The following is a 21395-nucleotide window of genomic DNA, read 5'->3' as shown; positions in this document are numbered from 1 at the left end:
AAGCATCATTAGCAACTAAACGCAATAACTGAGACAGTAACTCAAACCTCCTGCACAAAACCAAACCAGTACAGTGGTACTTCTGGTTGAGAACTTAATTCGTTCTGGAGGTCCGTTCTTAACCTGAAACTGTTCTTAACCTGAGGTACGACTTTAGCTAATGGGGCCTCCCGCTGCTGCCGCCGCGCAATTTCTATTCTCATCCTAAAGTTCTTAACCCGAGGTACTACTTCCAGGTTAGCGGAGTCTGTAACCTGAAGCGTTTGTAACCCGAGGTAACACAACACGTAACTCCCAGAAAGTTCGCCATGAGGTTTGAGCTGAAATGGGTTCCCCACCTCTGCTATAGCTGTTTGGAACAGGTGTAATTACTATTATGCTCTGATGAGTTATGTGGCAACCCAGTATGTGAAAGTGGAACTACATGTATGATATTAAAAAGAATTTCCAAGTCTGTTTTGCCCCCTCCTAAGACAAATGTGTAGGGTGGAAGAATTGGCAGCCACAGGTGGTTAGTAACTCTTTCAGGCCTTTTAAAGTATTTCTCCCTAGTCAAATTCCTAAACTGGAACTGCAAGGCTATACGAAAGCAGCAATTTGTAAACTTATTTCTGAGCCATGCTGAAAGTAGGACACCCTGATCTATGTACTTAGAAGAGTCTTATACTAGTACATTATGCTAGTGTATCTATTGAAACGCTTCTTTAATAATAATATAAACATTCACTTCTCTATATTTTTAGTAATATCTACATTTTTTAATTCTATGTGCAAGTCTGTTTCTGGATGTACAGGCCAAATGCAATACATAAGGGATAATATACTGAGCAGTAAAGTTGATTTAATTGGTGATCCACTTCTGCTTAACCTGTTAATTATTTTCAGAACGAGAACATAGCTGTTGGTCAGGCAACACAGTCACATACCATTTACTCCCTTACAAGGAACTTCAAAATTGCGTTGACAAAAATATGGAGGGGAAGTGGCAGGGAGCAAAGTTTCATCTGCAGTTCCTAAATATTCAAAGTCTGGGAGGAGGGAATTGGACATGTTAACTTATTGCAGGGAAATTTGGGGAAGCCTGTGCAAACTAACAAAATAAACCTTGCATTCCTACACATGTCTACTTAGAAGTCTCACTGTTTACAAAGCAGCTTCCTCCCCAGCAAGGATGGCTAATTCTTTTTGGGCCAAGGGCCACGTTGATGATCAGTCACCCTCCGAGGGCCGCATGCCTGTGGTGGGCAATAGCCAGTGTGTGTGTGTATTGTTCATGCACACAACTACACATACAACCCAATGTAGTTCACACACTTGCCACAGCCATTCAACAAATAGCACACACCCCAGGAACCCAGGCAACATAGCTGCCTCCTCCTCCCTCTCTCACTTTCACACCTCCAAACACAGTCCCAGTCCCACATACATTCACAACTTTCACAAACAAACACCCATGCAACCGGCATTTCCAAGTCATGTCCACTTCAGTGTGGAGGGCTGGAAATGCTTTATTTTACTCTGCTCAGAATTCTGGTCAGGGTTTGCACCCACCTCCACTGTGGGTTAAACCACAGAGCCTAGGACTTGCCGATCAGAAGGTCGGCGGTTCGAATCCCCGCGACGGGGTGAGCTCCCGTTGCTCGGTCCCTGCTCCTGCCAACCTAGCAGTTCGAAAGCACGTCAAAGTACAAGTAGATAAATAGGTATAGGTAAATAGGATAGATAAAACCGCTCCAGCAGGAAGGTAAACGGCGTTTCTGTGCGCTGCTCTGGTTCGCCAGAAGCGGCTTAGTCATGCTGACCACATGACCCGGAAGCTTTACGCCAGCTCCCTTGGCCAATAAAGCGAGATGAGCGCCGCAACCCTAGAGTTGGCCATGACTGGACCTAATGGTCAGGGATCCCTTTACCTTTACGACTATTAGTGCTGGGATTGGGAGGGGTAGAAATGTTGCCTCATACTCGCCACAGAACTAACTGTGCCACGTTAATGATCAAGTTCAAAGAGAGCATTTTCACCCACCCCAGCACTGCAGTGTTTTTTGTGTGTGCGACGCTGCCTTTTACTCTTAAAGAGCAGGCAGAGGGGTTTATCTCTGACCCCAGTGCTGTGGTGCTTAGCCTGCCTGCTCTTTAGAAAGGATTTCAGTGGTGAGATCAGAAGATAATGCCCTCCACCTGCATGGTAGAGAAACTGTTATGGCAGTGCTTTTGCGGCAGCTAGTAGGTCCTTGGTGTGCATTAGATGTGCATCAATTTGAAGACACCGCTGGGTTGTTCAGAGGAACCCCGGTAGGCACTGCAGTGTGAATTTCTGCATTGGCTTCCCATTCAAAAGTTTGCTTCCATGTGTGGATATCCCTTGTTGGATCAGGATCACAGCATTTTATTTTAAAGGCTTTTTATTGGTACCTAGGAACTCCAAAATAAAAATGGGTGGTTCATTTATTCAGAAAGTCACCACCGAAATACAATGTGAGAAAATACAAGGATGTATTTTCTATTTAAGTCTGCTGTATCCTTCAGGCTGTTGGGTTCCTTTGTTGGCATTTTGTGCTAGCCGCTGCTGCACTTTCTGATAACTTGGTTCCCCTTTGAGTTCCACACATGCCATCCTTATCTAGATAAACATTTATCATATGAGATAATAGCCTATTAATAACCAGGGACCAAAGAGCCAGGCCACTGTTTCCAAAAACAAAAAGGAGATTTGGGTTTATGTTATTGAAATAGCAGAATCATGCCCCACGCCACCCCAATGATATAGTGTCAGCATATTGGTTAGAATGTCAGACAAGGAGCATGGAGAAGCGGCCACATTTTCCTATTTGCTTTTAGAGCGGATGATAAGAGTGAATCTGCAATTGCAGAGCTTTAATGGACCTTAAATACTTTGAATCTGGCCCCATCCCCTTCAAATGCAGATCTGACTCAAAGTGTTGTTTAGAATCACCTCCACAACTAGCCCATTTCCCTGTCAAGGTATTTTCCTCCATACCATGCAAAAAAAGAAATACAATGGTACCTCGGGTTACATACGCTTCAGGTTACAGACTCTGCTAACCCAGAAATAGTGCTTCAGGTTAAGAACTTTGCTTCAGGATGAGAACAGAAATCGTGCTCTGGCAGCGCAGCGGCAGCAGGAGGCTCCATTAGCTAAAGTGGTGCTTCAGGTTAAGAACAGTTTCAGGTTAAGAACGGACCTCCGGAACGAATTAAGTACTTAACCTGAGGTACCACTGTAACTCTTACTTTTGAAAAGTGCGTGTATAACCGGCAGTGAGAAACACTAGATAGACGATACTTTACCAGCCCCTTGTTTCCATAGAAGTGATGTATCTGAGCATGTTTGGGAGTGCAATTTCCTTCCAGGGAGCATGGGAGTTGTGATTTACTGTGATTTCCAACCATAGGAGCCAACTCTTAGGGGCTGAGATCCCTTGGCACCCCCCCATAAAATATTTGAGTGAGCTGGGGGCCCCAAAGTTGATGGGCATTGCTGTTCTTGAATGGTGTGCGCGCGCTGGGTCTTACGATTGATTATGTAGGGCGGGGCTTACCTGAGTCCGCTCACTATGTTCAGTTGTTTGGCTAGACACAATCCCCATGCATAGCACCCCTGTTAAATGTATATACACCCTGTTGTGTGTATAAATCCAAAGTGATCCATGCACAGAAATCTGCCTTCTGGGAGAAAGCTATAAATCTGAAATGGGGTTGCTTTTTTAAGCTACCTGTATTATGTAATGTTTGTACAGTGGTACCTCAGGTTAAGTACTTAATTCGTTCTGGAGGTCCGTACTTAACCTGAAACTGTTCTTAACCTGAAGCACCACTTTAGCTAATGGGGCGTCCTGCTGCCGCCACGCTGCTGGAACATGATTTCTGTTCTCATTCTGAAGCAAAGTTCTTAACCCGAGGTACTATTTCTGGGTTAGCGGAGTCTGTAACCTGAAGCATATGTAACCTGAAGCATACATATGTAACCCGAGGTACCACTGTAGATGTGTTTTATTAGAAACAAATATAGATTTGGTCAGAATTGTGTTGTGGGACAGGAAAATAGTTTGTATACAAGTAATTTTTCTGTACAATGATGTACTTATTTGTGAGATGCAAAATGAAAGCACCTGCCTAGTTATGAGGGTAACAATTATTTTACCTGCGCAGCTAATTTCCCTTTTACTTTTTTTTCCTGTGTAGGTACATGATTACACCACCATTTCTGTTTTCTCGTTAAACAAAATATGCTGTTTACAGTTAACTAGGAACAGGAGAAAGAAAACATAAAGCACATTAAAATTGCAGTGGATTTTCATAGGTGCAAGAGGAGGATATCTTTTTTGATATATAATTGTCAATTACCTAACGTGTTAGTCAAGCAAAAAATTATACTTAACAACTGAACCACATGTGAACACAATTAGAATTTCTTAAAGACACTTTTGTAGCACTTGGACATTCATGTTTTACAGCATACAAGAAGTTAGCCGATTATTTAAAAATACATTTCTTAAAATATGTTAAGCTGAAATCAGGTGTTTTTCTACATCTTTACCAAGCTAGTTTCTGAAGTGCCAACCCCCTCCCCAGCAATCCCATGGTGTTCATTTAGAGTTTGTTAAATAGTTCCACTTCAAATTCTGATTTTAAAATTTATGAAGTTTTGCAAGGACACTTGACTTTTAATTTTTCACTTTTGTTTTGAGCAAGTATCAATGTATCATAAAGACATTGTTGCTTTTAAAGTCTAGTTTACCTGGACCAAACAAATATTATTATTTTTAATTACATTTATATACCACCTTTTCTCCCAAGCAGATCATGGTGGTACACATGGTTCTTCTCCCCATTTTATCCTCACAACATCCCTGTGAGGTAGGTTACTCTGAAAGATGGTGACTGGCTCAAGCTTCATGGCTGGGCCATTCAAACCCTAGTCTCCCAGGTGATAATCCAACATTGTAACCATTGCACCACACTGTGTTGACTGAGTACAGGTTAAGTTAATCCAACAAACACACTGAGAGGGTCAGTTAAAATAGTATTTGTATGTACTCTATATTTTTGCAAATCAGAAATTACTTTTTAAGGCTGCATTCTTATATCTCATATCCAGCTCCCATTAATGACTTGGCTACAGATTGTGGTTAGTGAGGAGAGGGCTTATGTGCCTGAATTCAGAGAATGTGCTAAGCCAAACCTTGGTATACCTCAGTGTGGTGTAGCAGTAAGAAAGACTAGGGATGAGCAGAGTGGCTGCAAAATCTTCTCCAAGACCCCACATGTTTGCTCAGTCCTTGTAAGCAATAGTTTGGATTACCAGAACATGCAAACCAGGCCAGTCTGAGTGCCCAGAAGAGTTTTGGAAGTGGGGGGGGGGGGGGACACACAACAGAGGCACAGAAAACAAATGAGGCATTCTCAGCTTGGGGTAAAAATGTATTTTTTCTTAGTTTCTTTCCCTACTGTCATTCATGTCTAACTAAGACTAAGGGCTGGTAAAACTAGCAAAAAGGCAATGTGCTTGAAACATGCCATTATGGTGGTAAAAAAAGACTTTTGTTGTTATTATTTTTCTATTTAAGAGTAATATACTTTTTAAAGATGCATTTTTTAAAAAAGAGTACCCATGTGTAAAAGCAATACGTTTACATACTGAACTAAAAAAAAAGTACATTTCCATAACTTGTTATAGTCTTACAGTGGGAAGAGGATGGGCTGGAAGAGGTCTCCAACTTGAGTTATATATATATAGGCTGTGATTCTATGTGAACTTACCAGGGAGTAAGCGCCTATGAACATAATGAGATTTACTCCTGAGTAGACATATATAGGATTTCCCTCTTACTTATTCTCTCAGCCCTGCTTATGCTTCTCTAGTATAGTTCTGGATTTTCTGGGCCACTGGAAACAGCCTTGCAAGGTGGGCCACTGAGAAGTTCTGATGCACATATTCATAAGGGACTACTGGCCATGTCTCCACAGTTGGGAGGCAGTGATATTTCTGAATTCCAGTTGCTGTGAATTGTGGGTAGGCAGAGTGCTGTTGTGCCCATGTCTTTTCCCACGGGCATCTGGTAAGCCCCTGTAAGAGCACGATGCCAGACCAGATGGGCAAATTCACCTCATCCATTAGCCTCCAGGGGATGCAGGTGGCGCTGTAGTCTAAACCACAGAGCCTAAGGCTTGCCAATCAGAAGGTCGGCGGTTCGAATCCCCGCGACGGGGTGAGCTCCCATTGTTCAGTCCCAGCTCCTGCCCACCTAGCAGTTCGAAAGCACAAAGTGCAAGTAGATAAATAGGTACCGCTCTGGCGGGAAGGCAAACGGCATTTCCATGCGCTGCTCTGGTTGGCCAGAGTGGCTTAGTCATTGCTGGCCACATGACCCGGAAGCTGTACGCCAACTCCCTCGGCCAATAAAGCGAGATGAGCGCCGCAACCCCAGAGTCGTCCACAACTGGACCTAATGGTCAAGGGTAAAGGTAAAGGGACCGACTCGGGGGTTGCGGCGCTCATCTCGCTTTATTGGCCGAGGGAGTTGGCGTACAGCTTCCGGGTCATGTGGCCAGCATGACTAAGCCATTTCTGGTGAACCAGAGCAGCGCATTTTATCTACTTGCATTTTGACGTGCTTTCGAACTGCTAGGTGGGCAGGAGCTGGGACTGAACAACGGGAGCTCACCCCGTCGTGGGGATTCAAACCGCCGACCTTCTGATTGGCAAGTCCTAGGCTCTGTGGTTTAACCCACAGCGCCACCCACGTCCCGGTATGGTCAGGGGTACCTTTACCTTTATCAAGCTCCCCTTATGTCCTCCTGCAGTTTCTGCATGTAACAGAAGCCAACTGCAATTTTCCTGTGTTAGGAAATCACTGTTGGGTAATCCCAGCAGTCTAAGAAAACCAGACATTGCACTTAAAACATGTATCAAATATTTTTTTTAAAAAAACTCAAGCAGCCCAAACTTCAGCATGACAGTTAAAATGACTTCAAGGCCTGTAGGAGCGTGGAGTCCTAAGAGCGCCCCACAGAGACCCCCTGGCCAGACCTCCTAAGAAAAAGGAGAGGGCGGGACCTTGAGGGCTCCGCCCAGGAGCAGCCACGCCCCCTTTAGGCATCTCGAAGATTTGCCGCGCTCCTATAAATGCCGCTCAAGAGCGCCGACGGACACAAGCTGGGCTTTTCTCCGGGGGCGCGGGTGGGCGCCGCTGCCGCTGGCGGTATCAGTGGGGACAGTGCTATTGGCTGCGGCGCGCCCAAGAGCGCCCCCTGACGGGCAAGCGGCACCTTTAGGAGCCAAGTGACAGGGCGAGCACCGGCCCGCGCGCCAGCAACCCTGCGGGGAGCTTTCCGGGCAGCTTTCCTGCCCTCGAGGCGAGCCGCGCTGACGGGAGAAAGGCGTCGCCGGCCTTTTCATCTCTCTTCCCCCACCTCCGGCGCGGCGGCGGCGGCGGCGGCGGCGGCGAAGTTTGTTTTGGCCCAGCGGGATGAGCCTGCTTCCCTCCTTCGCGCCCTAAGGGCGGGGGTCCCCTTCGCCGACTTCTCCGGGCGCAGCCACCCGCTTTCGCCCCATGGAGAACCCGGCGGGCGGCGGCGCCACCGTCCCAGCTGCAGCGCCCGCGGAGCAACAGCCCCAGCCGCCGCCTGCAGCCGGAGCGAGCGCGGGGGACTCGTCGGAGCAGCCCGGCGGCGCCGAGGCGCTGCCGCCGGGCTCCGAGGCGGTGCCGGAGGGCAACGGGCCGGTGCTTCGGCAGCGCTCGCTGCGGGCGGTGTACGTGCTCAACGACGGCCCCAAGGGCGGCTCGGGGGCGCGGAGCCCCGAGGCCGGCGCCCTGCAGTGCCTGGCGCGAGCTTGCGAGGCCGAGGGAGCGCAGCTCAGCACCGTCAACTTTGGCGAGCTGGACTTCGGCGAGACGGCCGTGCTGGACGCCTTCTACGACGCGGGTGAGTGAGGGCAGCTGGCGGAGAGAAAGGAGGCCGCAGGGGCAGCCCCACCGCACAGGGCAGGGGGAGAAAGCCAGGCGCCGGCTCCCTCAGCAACAGGCGCCACTAGCGCTTCCAGCCCCTGCCTGCCTGGCGGCGTGTTTTCGCTCAGCAGCTGAGGAGAAGCTGTTTCCTTGGCAGGGCGATGGGCGCCCAAGCCAAACACCTGTCCTGCTGCCCCGAGGGCAAGCGAGGCAGCGGGGACGCTCGGCAGATCTTTGAAGACTGGAATCGCTGGTTAAAAACAAAACAAAAGCCCTTCCCCCGAGGTGCGGACGCGCCCTCTGATCTGGTTGCGCCCTTTGGCCCTTTATCCCAGGAAGGTTGTCTCGGCGCCAAGAGATCACAGCTTCCCCCCTCCTCCCGCAATACGTGTGGATTTCTAAGGACCCCTGTGCAATGAATGAGGAGAGAGCTCTTGTGCTTTGAGAAGTTGTGCCGAAAGGCGGGAGCGGTTGATTCCTGCAGGCGCCGCTTTTCTCAACTTTGCAAGAGGACCCGCTACTCCCGATGCTGCACGGCTAGCGTCGAAAGCGCAGGAGCCCGGCCTTTCTTTGCGTGCTGCCACTTGAAAAAAATATTGGGCGTGGGGTGGGGGGCAGGCGAGCCCAGCTCTGCATAATCAATCACGTGACACGGTGCACGCACACTTTTTGAATGGCAATGCTCATCAACTTTTTTTGGGGGGGGGCAGCCCTTTCAAATATTTTATATTTGGAGGAGGGGGCGAAGTGAACTCGGCCCCTAGGAGTTGGCACCTGTGGGCACTGACGACCCCATGTTCCAGTATCAGGTTGTGTGTGTATGCAAATGTTTTAAAAGCTTCTATTTAAATATATTTCCAGCTGTGAAGCCTCCTGCTGTCAAGAAGGCTGTTTGCAATGAAGAGGAGGTTGGCATGCATGCTTAACGCGCTGCTTTCTCCTCGTAAACCGTCTAGGTGCAAGATAAAGTGCACCGGTGCGGTAAACCGGTGGGGAGGGAATCTATTCACTGTTCCAAATAACACCTCCCTCCCCCCCCCGCCGGCAGTTTAGCAGCAGTGAAGGAGGTTCTCGGGGTTTTCTTTCACGTGTAACCTCATGTTGTGGGGAAAATGCATTATGTACATGCATGGAGGCAATAAGCCTAGTATTCGTTCACATCTTCCAAGACAGTGCCTATTGCAAACAAGTTACACGGCCGAGTGCTGAAACTAGCAGGGAAGTACAGAATAGGAAGGAAGTGACATGGAGACGCTCATTTACTGTCCTTGAGCAATAGATATTTCAGTCTCAGTTTGTGCAAATAGAATGGTAGTGGCTAAGCAGGGTTGTGAGGATATACACCACAGAAGAAGCCCTGCAAAGAGCTTTGTGCAGCTGAAGAAGCAACATAAGCAAAGCTTAATGGAAACCAGGATAATCAGCCATCATATTTCAAAATGTGTAGTGAAAGCACAATACAGGGGCAATTGTTCCTCAGTAGGGTCTGCCAGGGTGGGCACCTTGCTTGCCCCCACCCCAGCATGCACCACCACTAGTCCTCCTTGGTGGTAGGGCAGCTGCCAGCCTCCTGCTTGCCCCCCTCCCCCATTGCTCACAGAAGATGCTCATATGGCTACAGCTGGGGGACCCAACTGCAAATGTGTGTTGGGGGGGATTGGCATGGGGCACCTACAAAGTGCAGTCTGCCCAGGGGCCCCCCAAACTCTAGATCTGTGTCTGGTAAATCCCATTGTGTTCAATGGACTTTCATAGCCAGGTAATATATGTAAGATTTCTGTCTTAAACATGGTTTTTCACAACTTCAGGGATGAGAAACCTGTAGCCCTTCGGACTGTGGCTTTGATAATCCCTGACCAATGGCCCTCTTGACTGGGGCTGATGGGGAATGAGGTCCAACAACATCCAAACAGCCACCGGTTGACCACCATTGCTTTCCTGTGTAGGGCACCTTAATGGGACCTTAGTTTGGCTTCTTGCAAAACTTACATTGTCCTTAATGAATCAAAAGAGGCTCTCTTGCAAAGCAAGAACACATAGGAGTGACTGAACTAGTGACCATCCACAAATCTAGCATTCTTTCTCCAGTAATGCCTGTAGAGACCAGGATCAGCCAGATAGCCCTGGAAGCTCGCAAGCAGCCCATGAAGGCCATAGTCATCTCTGTTGTTTGTCCCCAGCATCTTGTGTTGAAAGGTACACATACTGGCTAAGCATGGAGATTTCATTTTGCTTTTATGGATAAATGCCATTGAGAGCTCTCTCTTCCATGAGTGTGTTTAAAGAAGGGATGCTGCGGACAGGGGGAGAAAGTTTGTTCTTGGAATCTTATAAGAAGAATTATGCATTTGTAAAGGCAGTATGAAGATTATACCAAAATATTTTGTAGAATCCATTTGTTACTATGAGCCAGATCCCTGCCACCTTGTAATAAACCATGGCTTTGCTTACCTCTCTTCTACGGACCTTATTTTTTTTTTCTTTATTATCTTTTCATTCTGGGATAAGACGAGAGGTTGTGCTCTGTTAGCATACTGAACTAGAAGGCTTTATAACTAGGCAGATAAAGACGTGGAAGAACAGCTTTTCCCACTTAGCATTTGGATGAAGGACTGGGGGGCAAAGGAGAGAAGAGAAACTTTCCTGTTACTCAGCTGCCAGTTCCATGGTATTATAATAAGGTAAAGGACTCCTGGACTGTTAAGTCCATTCAAAGGCTACTATGGGGTGCGGTACTCATCTCGCTTCAGGTCAAGGGAGCCAGAGCCGGTGTTTGTCCACGAACAGCTTTCCGGGGTATGACTAAACTGCTTCTGGTGCAATGGGACACCATGATGGAAACCAGAGCACATGGAAATGCTGTTTACCTTCCCACTGCAGCTGTAGCTATTTATCTACTTGCACTGGTGTACTTTCAAACTGCTAGGCTGGGAAAAGCTGGGACAAAGCGACGGGAGCTCACCACCACTGGCAAGCCCAAGAGTCTCAGTGGTTCAGACCACCCGTGTCCCTTGCTATTGTATTAACAGTGATGGTGTGAGTATCTTCAGTTTAGGACTGAGAAAGGAGAGCCCCCCTCCCTATTTTCTCTGCTCCATAGTCCTTTACCTATGCCACTCTCAACAGGGCTGATCCTATTGTCCTACTAATTCATTTGTTCTTTGCATTTGATCAGCATAGTGGTATTCTTTAACAATAAAGGTGAAATGCATTCTATTCCTTAATCACAGAGACTTTCTCTTGGGTTTTAATCAAAATGCAAACCAACACCAGGTTCTGTTGTTAAGCACAAATGTGTATTATGGGCCAACTTTCTGCCCTGTTTAATACTGTTATCTAAAAGGAGTTTCTAAGTATCTGCATGACTGGATGATACAGATAGTTTATTTAAAGCATACCTTAGTTCAGTTGAAAAGTATTTTCTGGGAAATGAATTGGTTTAGAATATGATAATCAGATTTTTTTTTTCATATTTACATTGGACTCCAAATTATTATACTTGCCTCTTTCTATAAGCTTTTATTAAAGCCTACACATGTAACTGAAAAATCAGCCCTGTTAATGGGGCTTCACATAACAAACTGCATTTCATTTACTGTTGTTATGTACTGTATTTTTCCGTGTATAAGACTAATTTTTCTCCATTTAAAAAATGTAAAAAAATAGGGGGCATCTTATACATGGATGCTTCTTATAGACGGAAAAATATGGTAACTAATGCTGCAGACCTGTGGACTTTTACCTGGAAGTAAGTCCCATTGGATACAATAGGATTTGCTCTTGAGTAAACATGTATAAGCTTGTGCTGCCTATTTGTTTAGAAACCTCAAAGGAAAAGGGGGGAAATGAAGTTGGCAAAGCAGCATGCAAAATTAATTACTACAGTTGTTTCAGAACATTCATCAAATCTGCAGGTGGAAAGAAAGTCAATATCTTGCTCAGTTTATTCTGTGGAAAGATGCATCTCTTTATTATTTTACACACTTGCAAAAAAACCCAAAAAAACACTTTGACCCTGACATATCAGCTATGAAAGAATTTAAGCCAAAAAAAGCATTACAGAGAGTTTAATTGTTCTCAAGTTCCAGGTCATCTTAACTTTCCTATATTTAAAAAAGTATATAAAGTGAAATAACAGTCAATGGCTTAAGGTTTTGTTTTGTTTTGTTTTTAATAAGGTGACACTGATTCAAAGAGATAGAAGGGACATACTTTTCTTGTGGTTAAAATAACATTTGCATTAGCCTCCAAGTACAGGAGTAAGAGGCAAATGATTTATTCATTTAGCTTTTACATACTATTGCCTAGCCTGCAATAGTTATAGTTCCAGTGCTTAAAACCCTGCTTACATATGCATGCTTTGTTTTGCAGAGCATTTAAAGCACAGCTTCCCTACCCCTGCCTTAAAGCAATTTAAATCACAGTCGTGGGAAATTGCTATAAAAATCCAAATTTCTATGAACTTATCTTTTGCTTCCTCATAACTTTTAATTAAGTGCTGGTTCGTACATGGAAGTATTCGAGCATTGTGTTACTAGCACTTTATTTAAAAGAAGTTTTTCGTTGGCCATATTAATTTATGGGTCTTTACAGATAACAGGTATGGTGACAGATTCCATCAGTGGAGCCTTGGCTACTCCTTACCCATTATGAAGATGGTAGAATTACATTTGGTAGAAGTTGAGATAAGGAAGGCTTGAGTTGCAGGGGCAACAGTGAAGATTGTGAAATGACATAGGGATATTGACACAGGTTTCCGCAACCTTGTTCTAGAATGAATGCCTTATCTGATAGACCGCATAATGTTCTTGTGTGATGAGAGGAAAGCTGTTGTTTCATTCTATCCCAGGCTTCCTCAACCTTGGCCCTCCAGATGTTTTGAGACTACAAGTCCCATCATCCCTGACCACTGGTCCTGCTAGCTAGGGATCATGGGAGTTGTTGGCCAAAAACATCTGGAGGGCCGAGGTTGAGGAAGCCTGTTCTATCCCTTAGAAAAGCACAGAAGTAGTTTGAGATACATTATATGTTTTTGTTGACAAGACATCCTGTATAGAGCCAATGTTTTGGTGTAGCTGTTTTTATTATTGAAAGAGAAAGCTCCTTCAGGCAAATTTTATTTTGGGTTTCAATGCAATATAAGGTAGCTGTCTAAAGGTAAGATTGTAAATTGGCATGTTACCTTTTCATCTTGACAGTGTGGATAAGCTTTTGGTTGTATCTGATTTCATTGTGTAGTTACAACATATCCAGGAATAAAGATATTACTTTCTTATCTCATGCTTTCCTGGGGGTGGTGGGGGTTGGCCTTCGTAGAAAAATAATGTATAGAGCCATATTAAGTTTAGGATGATTAATAGGAATTATAGATCAAAGAATATTTGCAGTAACAAGGTTGCTATGTAAATCTTGGGTAAATAGTTGATTAAGTTGCAATAGAATTGATATATTATATTGGGGTAATGCTGTTATGCAAGTTGATACATACTGCATGTTTGATTAAGCATAATTTTTTTAATGCATAATATTATGCTTGTTACTCAAACCAGGGACTATGTGATTCATAGTTCAGTCTCTTTCCTACTTTGCTACAACATCTTTTTATTGGTTTGGGGGGAAAGGCATAGCTTATTGGCCCAAGACATCTTGGGCAGTGTGGGACATTCTCCCAAGGCCAGAGCCCAATTTAAGAGTTAAGTGCTGGTAGAAGCCATATTATGGTAGCTGCTTGATTTTTTGTTTTGTAGCGATCGGGAGAGGCTGTCAGAATTTTTATTTATCGACAGCTTCAAAAAATGAAAAGGAAGGTACTTGATTTGATTTGACAATGTTTATATGTCTATTGCCAAACAAATATTTTTGCTGTAGCACATTTGACCTGAGTAGGTCAAAATACTAAAATAAGAAGATCTGCCACTTGATCAGTTCAGGTTCACTCTTCATCCCACTGAAATTAACTTCAATTGTTTGGAGTAAATAGTAAGACTGATTTTAAAATATGCTGCCATTATGTAGTAATTGAAACAAATTGTCTGAGGAGCAGATGCAATTCATTTGATACCTGAATGTAGAAAATAAGCAGCTTTGCTATTTTTAGCAAGTGATGAGTGTTCCAGGAGAATGATGATAGATGGAGTGTTTGGGTACAATTGTAACTCTACACCATAGTCTTGGGATATATTTAGGAAAAGCACTGTTTGATTATGCCTGTTACTTCATGCAGGCTCAATTCACTTTATATGCCTTTGCAGAATCATATGTAAGCTTGGTTCACAACGTGAGCCAAGTTATAATTTGTTTAAATGAAATGTATTGTGGGAATAAACAACTTGGGTTTTTATTATAATATTTTGCAGAGAAACCTTCTTAAAACAACAACTAGTGTTAAGGTAATGGATTGCACGCACTTGTTTTTCTCTGATGATAGAAGGTTCTTTGATCCAGCAGAAGCTTTCACGAATGAAAATTGTGCAGGAGGTGATTTCTTCTGATTCCCCCTTTCATCCTACAGTCTCCTGCACCACCTCCCAGGATCCCCCAAGCCTGTAGAACAGATGGTGACCAGGGGCGAATTGGCAGAAATAACTCCTCACCACCACCACTTCTTTCCCTCAGAAAAGAATTGCTTCTCTACTTTCATTGTGTGCTTGGTGTCTCATCCAGTGGAGCTCTATAGGGGGTATTTTGCACACTGGTACCTTCTTATAGCTTGTTGCGACCTTATTTGCAAGGATATAAACAACTTGCATCTATAAGGTTTTAGACACTGCTACTGTAGCAGGTCGGTTTCTGGAGGCTTCATGTGTTAATGGATGAGTTTCAGTTGATAAGGCTCAAGTATATGGACAAGGTGCTAGACAGTAGCAGGTTGCTACTTGTGTTCTTGCCCAGGAGACTGCCAGCTGGGCCAAGGAGATGATGACTACCTTTCTGAGAGGGAGTGGTGCCAGGTTGCCTGAAAGAGGCATCAGGGAAACCAGTCCTTAAGGGACCCTCCTTAGACTCAGAAGATCTGAATATAGTCCCATTGCAAATGTCACCTTCCTGGGCAAGGTTCTTAACATGGCTCATAATAGACCAACTACAGACACTCTTGGATGAGTCAAGCAGAGCAAGAGCGGCTTTGTTCATGTCCCACTTACGGACTTCCTGAAGGTATGTGGCTGGCCACAGTTAGAAACACTATTCTGGCTTATATTAATTAGGTTACTGGGTGAGTTTGTGACAGATAACATTTCCAGATCACAATACTCATGATGCTATGCTCATTGTTAAATTTTGATTTCTAAATAGTAGCTGTAACTAGTTAATAAGATAATATATGAACACTCTCGGTTATAATATTCATGATAGAACATATGAAGCCATGTGATACAGATTCAGATCATAGGTCCACCTAGCCAAATGTTGTCCCAATTGTCACCAGCTATCCAGGTTCTTGGCCCCGCTTAGGCAGACCTGCTTCTTCATCTTCTTATTTGAGATTCAATTATTAATTCTGGGGTTGCAGTCCCTCCCATTTATTAGAGATCAATGTAGGTAAATGGTCTTCCCACAGCACCTCATATGAACCAACTATTTGGCTAGAGGGATGGTATTTGTTTCATAAGGAATTGCAAGGTGAAAATAAACCCTGTTTCAATAAACTATGTATGGGTCATCAGCTGTTCCGCATTGTACAGTGGCCTAATCGATGAACACATTGTGTAAATGCTCTCATCAGGAAAGTGATCTGCTTTCATGGTATTCAGTCTCCAGAACGTACACAGGCACAAACCCCATGTAGGCTTATTTTTTTACAGCTGTCCCATCCCCCCAATATAAATAAATAAAAAACCACACTGACAATCATTTCAGTTTCCTTTGGCAATTTTTATTTTTGTTGTGTGGCTCTGATGAAATGTGATGAGATATAAGTATAAGTCTTTGCCAGTTTGGAGGGATTGGCTATGTGACATTATAGTGTTATGATGCTGGCAAAGTGATCCCTAACAGACTAGGGCAAGTGGTGCCCTCAAAATATTGTGATCTATGTGTAGACTCATGAAAACAATGCACTTAAGTTAGTCATGTCCAGTAATTTCAGTGGGTCTAGTGTGGGTAGAACTAACATTGGATACCACCCTACAACTTCTGCTTGTAAGTTATGAGGTGGATCAGTTAGGGAAAGAATGCAATTTTGAAAGGAAAAATCTAGCATTTCCAACATTGTTTATAAGGAAAGATGAGCTGGTTTAGGAGATAGGCATGTTAGTTTATTCCTCCACCTCCTCTTCTAGTGTTATCAAATTTTCTTATTACAGATGTTGCGGTAGTGGATATGAGTGATGTCTCCAGACAACCATCCCTATTCTACCACCTTGGAGTTCGTGAAAGTTTTGATATGGCCAATAATGTTATACTCTATCATGACACTGATGCTGACACTTCTCAATCACTGAAGGTACAGTGCCATTTATTGTAGATCCCTAATTATGTTGAAGATACGTTTGTTCCTGTCATGGTATGAATAAACGATTTGACTGAAAAGCCCTATTTAATTCAACAGAACTATTACCAAGCATCACAATAAAGTTATAAATGTGTGCATTTATAAACTAAAGTCTTGGATAAAAAGAATGTTCAGGTTAGAAGACTTAAGTTTCTTATGAATTAATTATCACATAAGACCCATGGAAATAAGTTCCTTCGTATGGCTTGGAAGTAGTACTGTTCACTCTAGCTCAAAAACATATAGGAAAATCAGAGAGGTGCTCCTATGGTACCTTCAGATTTAATGTTATACCCAAACAGCCAATCACTAGAACTAAAACAACAAGGGAAAGTATGGATGCTTACAGCTTTGAGCTGCAACTTATTACAAAATGATTATTCTCTGTCATTTGGAACATACTTACTGCTTACATAGTGCTTAAGGTGGGAGCCTTAGCTTAGATTTATCATACTTTTGGGTTTACAAGTGAATTTTAAAGAGCCTTAATTCTTCTCTTCTGTGGAAGAATTTTTGACCCTAGTATTTCCATGTTTTTGGAAGGGAAAATGACTCACACTTTCCATGGAAATAGACCAATCTTGATTTGATTACTAACCCGGAATAGGATCATTGTGCTTGCCTTCATCACATGATTGGATAAGCTATACCTGTTAAATTCTGCCTGGTCAACTACTACTACACTCTACGCTCGTTATTTTACAATGCACATAGGTGCACTGTGTCACTTAAAACAATTCTGTATTAGGCAGAAATTCATTAGTGATATAAAGAGCGTGTGACTGGGAAAGTTTAATTTGTTGAATGTCTGTCTGTCTAAATATTACTCTTATTTCATTTCTGCCTGAATAGTTTACTATTTTTTATTCCTAACAAAGTCAGGATGGTTTGTTTTCTCAGTAGGAAATGAACTAGGTATTGAACAGAAGCATTCCAAAATACCAGAGAAAGCGGATGCAAGATGCCCAAGTTACAGATATATTAGAATATTTTTTAAAATATCTGCTTATGCAATAGAGTTATAATCCCAAATTGTGTTTCTAAAACACAGCCCAGCCTTATGCTTCCTTTCCCCAAAGCATTTCAACCTCCAAAAATAAAATTTCAAGGTATGAGTTTTGCAAACATGGCACAAACATTTATATTTTACACTTTATAAAGCTGCATTTTTCCCATTCTTTTCCAGGACATGGTGTCTCAGAAAAACACAGTAAGTATTTAAGATCCTGTGCTTTAAAACTTACATTGGGAGTACCACAGAAGTGTTTATTTTAAAGGAAATCTGTGTGGAGGAGCTGCATAACTTCAAGAGTGTGTGTGTGTGTGTGTGTGTGTGTGTGTGTGTGTGCGCGTGTGCGTGCGTGTGTGTGCCAAGTATGCAACTGCTCATACAAATCATGGCTTCTATTCTGCACACAGTTTACTTATACCTGCTGCTTTTTAGGCCAGTGGTTTAAACAAGCCTACTTTGCCATAGGACTGGAAGTCTATTTAATGAAAAGAAGACTAATTTCTTCTCATCAGGTTATACCTAATGCTGTCCCATTGAGGGTCTGCTGCCACAACAAGACTTCAATTTCCTCTCCACACACCCCTTCCCACCCCAAATATGCTCTGGACAGTTGCCCAGAGAGTGGCCTGGAGAGAAAAAAGAAGTTCCATTGCATTCAGGGAAGTCCATTCTGCCAGCACAACTGCATTGTTGGATACAGCCCATTAAGAATACGTGGTCAAGTTAGTTGCTTTTCAGAAAGTGGTTTTCATTTTTTTCATAATTTAAAGTGCCTGAAAATCTAGTGGAAAATCAGTTGTAAGAAATGAGAGAGAATGTTAAGTACCGTATTTTTCACTCCATAAAACGCGCTTTTTCCCTCCTAAAAAGTAAGGGGAAATGTAAGTGCGTCTTATGGAGCGAATGGCGCTGCGCAGAGAGAGAGAACTGTGCAGCGCTCCTTCACGACGCGCCTGTCAGCAAAGCCGGAGGTGGAACAGAAGGGTCTCCTTCTGTTCTTTCTCCAGCTTCGCTGAAGGGGCGCTACGCAGTTCTCCCTCTCAGAGAGGGAGAACTGCGCAGTGTCCCTTCAGCGATGCGCCGTCCTGGCTTCTGCCTTAGCCGTGCGTAGCCTCTTCGGGCAGGGGGAGTCTTCATCCCGCTGCCCTGAAGAGGCTTGGCACGGTTATCCCAGAAGCCAGAACAGCCACACGGTATCCCAGAAACCAGATCCCTCTTGCTGCTCTGGCTTCTGGGATTCAGAATATTTTTTTCTTGTTTTCCTCCTCCCAAAACTAGGTGCGCCTTATAGTCTGGTGCGTCTTTTGGAGTGAAAAATACGGTAGTCCAGATAATCTGTGGGTGTGATTATTATTCTCCAAGAATAGGTTTTATAGTACATCTGACATCACCTGCAGCTTGCATGGATGATGCTCAGAGATGCCAGGAGTCCTAATCCAGCTACTGTAGGACACTAGGATGGGGCAAGCTGACCTGAGGTAATTGTGTTCTTCAAAGTTACCATGTTTTATCAGACACCCATGTTGGTACTTCGTTTTGGAAACCCTGATATATTTCAGATGTTTAGCCCTAAACTGCTGGTTAATGTCCCCTGCTTTTTGCAGCTGTTTTGAGGCTGGGAGCATGAGTTGAAGGTTACAATTGGGAAGTCTCCTCTGCTTGAGTTTTAATCAGAACTGGAAAAGAATTCGGTGGCTTCAAAATCTTGCCTTTATTTCTGCAGTGTTCCTTGCTGAGCTCCTGAAACTCAATTATGGGCCTGACCCCCTCATGAACTTAGTGCTCACCCAAACTGCCTTCAGGGCTTCAGATCCAGATTAGATATATACTGTGGAACAGCCATGCCTTTGAGGTTTCAGATTCAGACTAGATACACCATGGAAATATGATTCTTTCCCCCATGGAACCCCAAAACAAATGCAAATGCATGTTGGTTAGCTATTTGTGTGTTTTGTAAATGCAGACCATTGCATAGCATTTGACTGATAAAACACTGCAACAGCTTTAAGCTTAATACTGAAAATTTGATGGAGGTGATGACTCATCACCTACAACAAACAGAAAGGAATAATGTAAATTATATTTCCCCTTTGCTCTTTAAATTATGTTACCTTTTTGACTTTTGAAGATTGATTGGGTTATAAAAATAAACGGAGCCTGTAAATATCGTAAAGGCAGAGTAAGGAAAATGACTCATGTGTGATAGTGAAACCGAGCAACCTTTTAAAAATCTGTCAACGGGCAGACCCCTTTGTTAATATTAAAATGCTACTTTCTCATATTCTTTTGGTAAATTCCTCAGCCACCAAGTACTCATAACATAGAGGCTGTACATTTTGTGGAGAGTGCATATAATTATATTCAACAAATATATCACAGTGGTTAACATACTGGAGGCATCTGAAGGGGACTGGTGGTATACAAACTAATACATATAAAATGTTATTGTTACATGTTGAGCTTGTAGGTCTTTGTATGATGAGTTGAGCCATGAGTCACATCACCCACAATATATGTGTGTAGAGGAGGGAGCGGGGAGTCATTCTGGTCCCCACAATCACACCTTGTTATAAGATTTCAAAGATTTCAAAATAATTTGTTTGAAACACATCTCTGTTTTGAATGAAGCATTCTGCTTCATTGCACAATTAAATTTCTAATAGAAGTATCACATTTGGGAACGTAGGGAGCAGAAAACTTCATTGATTTCAAAAACAGAGTTGAAATCTTACAAGTTGGTCTGCTTACAGTTTTTGGGGGGAACAGGAAGGCCACACGCATATGTAGAATGTGAGGTGCTTGTGACTCAATCAGTTCCTGTTTAATAGTTAATAAATGTAGATATCAGTATTGCCCCAAAACTACAGTAAAACTGGAGACAAAAATATGAGCAGAATCAAGCTGTACCTCCCACGAGTGTCAATGAATAAATTTCCCTTCACGATTGAGGTCTACCCTTCTGCTCTGTTGTAGAATCATGATGGAATTTTCTTCTAACTCTAGCCAAATATTTCTGCCTTTGTGTTTGTGTCTTGTTCGAGTTGCATATATTTTGTGTGTAACTGTTTGCTTTTATTTTGTTCACTCTTTCTTCAGTTTTGCAGCATACTGTTGCTCAAGAGTTATGTGGGTTAACAGATGGCTGGTTCAGGGAACCATGAGTGTTGCCTGGGCACATATTATTTGAAGTAGCTAATGAGGCTCAGGTTTCTCACTTCCTGCTCTAACGGGGCCAGTGACAGGGGCTGGCATCACTGGGCGCTTACCAAGGCTTATGCTTAAATAAGAAGACCCACTGTCATTCCCAGTAACCTCCTGGGCCAGCTGATTCTCCTCAGTGTTTCTGCTGCTTCACCTGCCTGCTTCAAAAAAGCATACAGTGAGAGAAGGAGAACGTTGCTTCGTCCTTTCTGTCTGGGAGGTGGGAGGTAGTGTGGATTGGAACTAGAGTGGGGAGCAAGCAAACGGGCAGGAGTAATAATGGTGAGCCCCCCCCAAAAAAAACACACCTATCACAGAGACAAAGTAACTGCACCCCTGTTACGTATATCAGTTGACTGGGGTTGACAGTCTGAGCTGTCTCACAGGGTTATTGTGAGAATAAAGTTGAAGTACAGTGGTACCTCAGGTTACCGGTACATACGCTTCAGGTTACAGACTCCGCTAACCCAGAAATAGTGCTTCAGGTTAAGAACTTTGCTTCAGGATGAGAACTGGCAGCGCGGCAGCAGCAGGAGGCCCCATTAGCTAAAGTGGTGCTTCAGGTTAAGAGCAGTTTCAGGTTAAGTATGGAACGAATTAAGTACTTAACCTGAGGTACCACTGTATATTGTCCTAGTGAGAAGGCTAGTAAGAAGGGTAGGATAAAATAGAAGAACATTATAGACATAACTGGTCCCTATGGACAGATTGGCATAAGGCT

At 43.6% G+C, this 21395-nt stretch overlaps 1 protein-coding gene across 2 annotated transcripts in view; it reads left to right on the top strand.

Annotated features, from left to right (window-relative positions):
• Positions 1-6954: 6954 nt before the first annotated feature.
• MAP3K15 (mitogen-activated protein kinase kinase kinase 15) overlaps positions 6955-21395 on the top strand; it is a 63853-nt gene continuing 49412 nt past the window's right edge. The window contains exons 1-3 of one of the 2 annotated variants that reach the window (XM_083612245.1): positions 6955-7947; positions 16274-16413; positions 17648-17671. In XM_083612245.1, coding sequence (XP_083468371.1) covers positions 7575-7947; positions 16274-16413; positions 17648-17671 — 537 coding nt within the window. In that variant the 5' untranslated portion in view covers positions 6955-7574. The remainder of the gene's footprint in view (positions 7948-16273; positions 16414-17647; positions 17672-21395) is intronic. The other variant, XM_083612244.1, reaches the window with a different exon arrangement.

The sequence above is a fragment of the Podarcis filfolensis genome (genome assembly GCF_964270895.1).
Source record: "Podarcis filfolensis genome assembly, chromosome: 4".
NCBI classification, from domain to species: domain Eukaryota; kingdom Metazoa; phylum Chordata; class Lepidosauria; order Squamata; family Lacertidae; genus Podarcis; species Podarcis filfolensis.
Note: the sequence above shows the minus strand (reverse complement) of the source record. Positions and strands in the feature narration are given on the sequence as shown.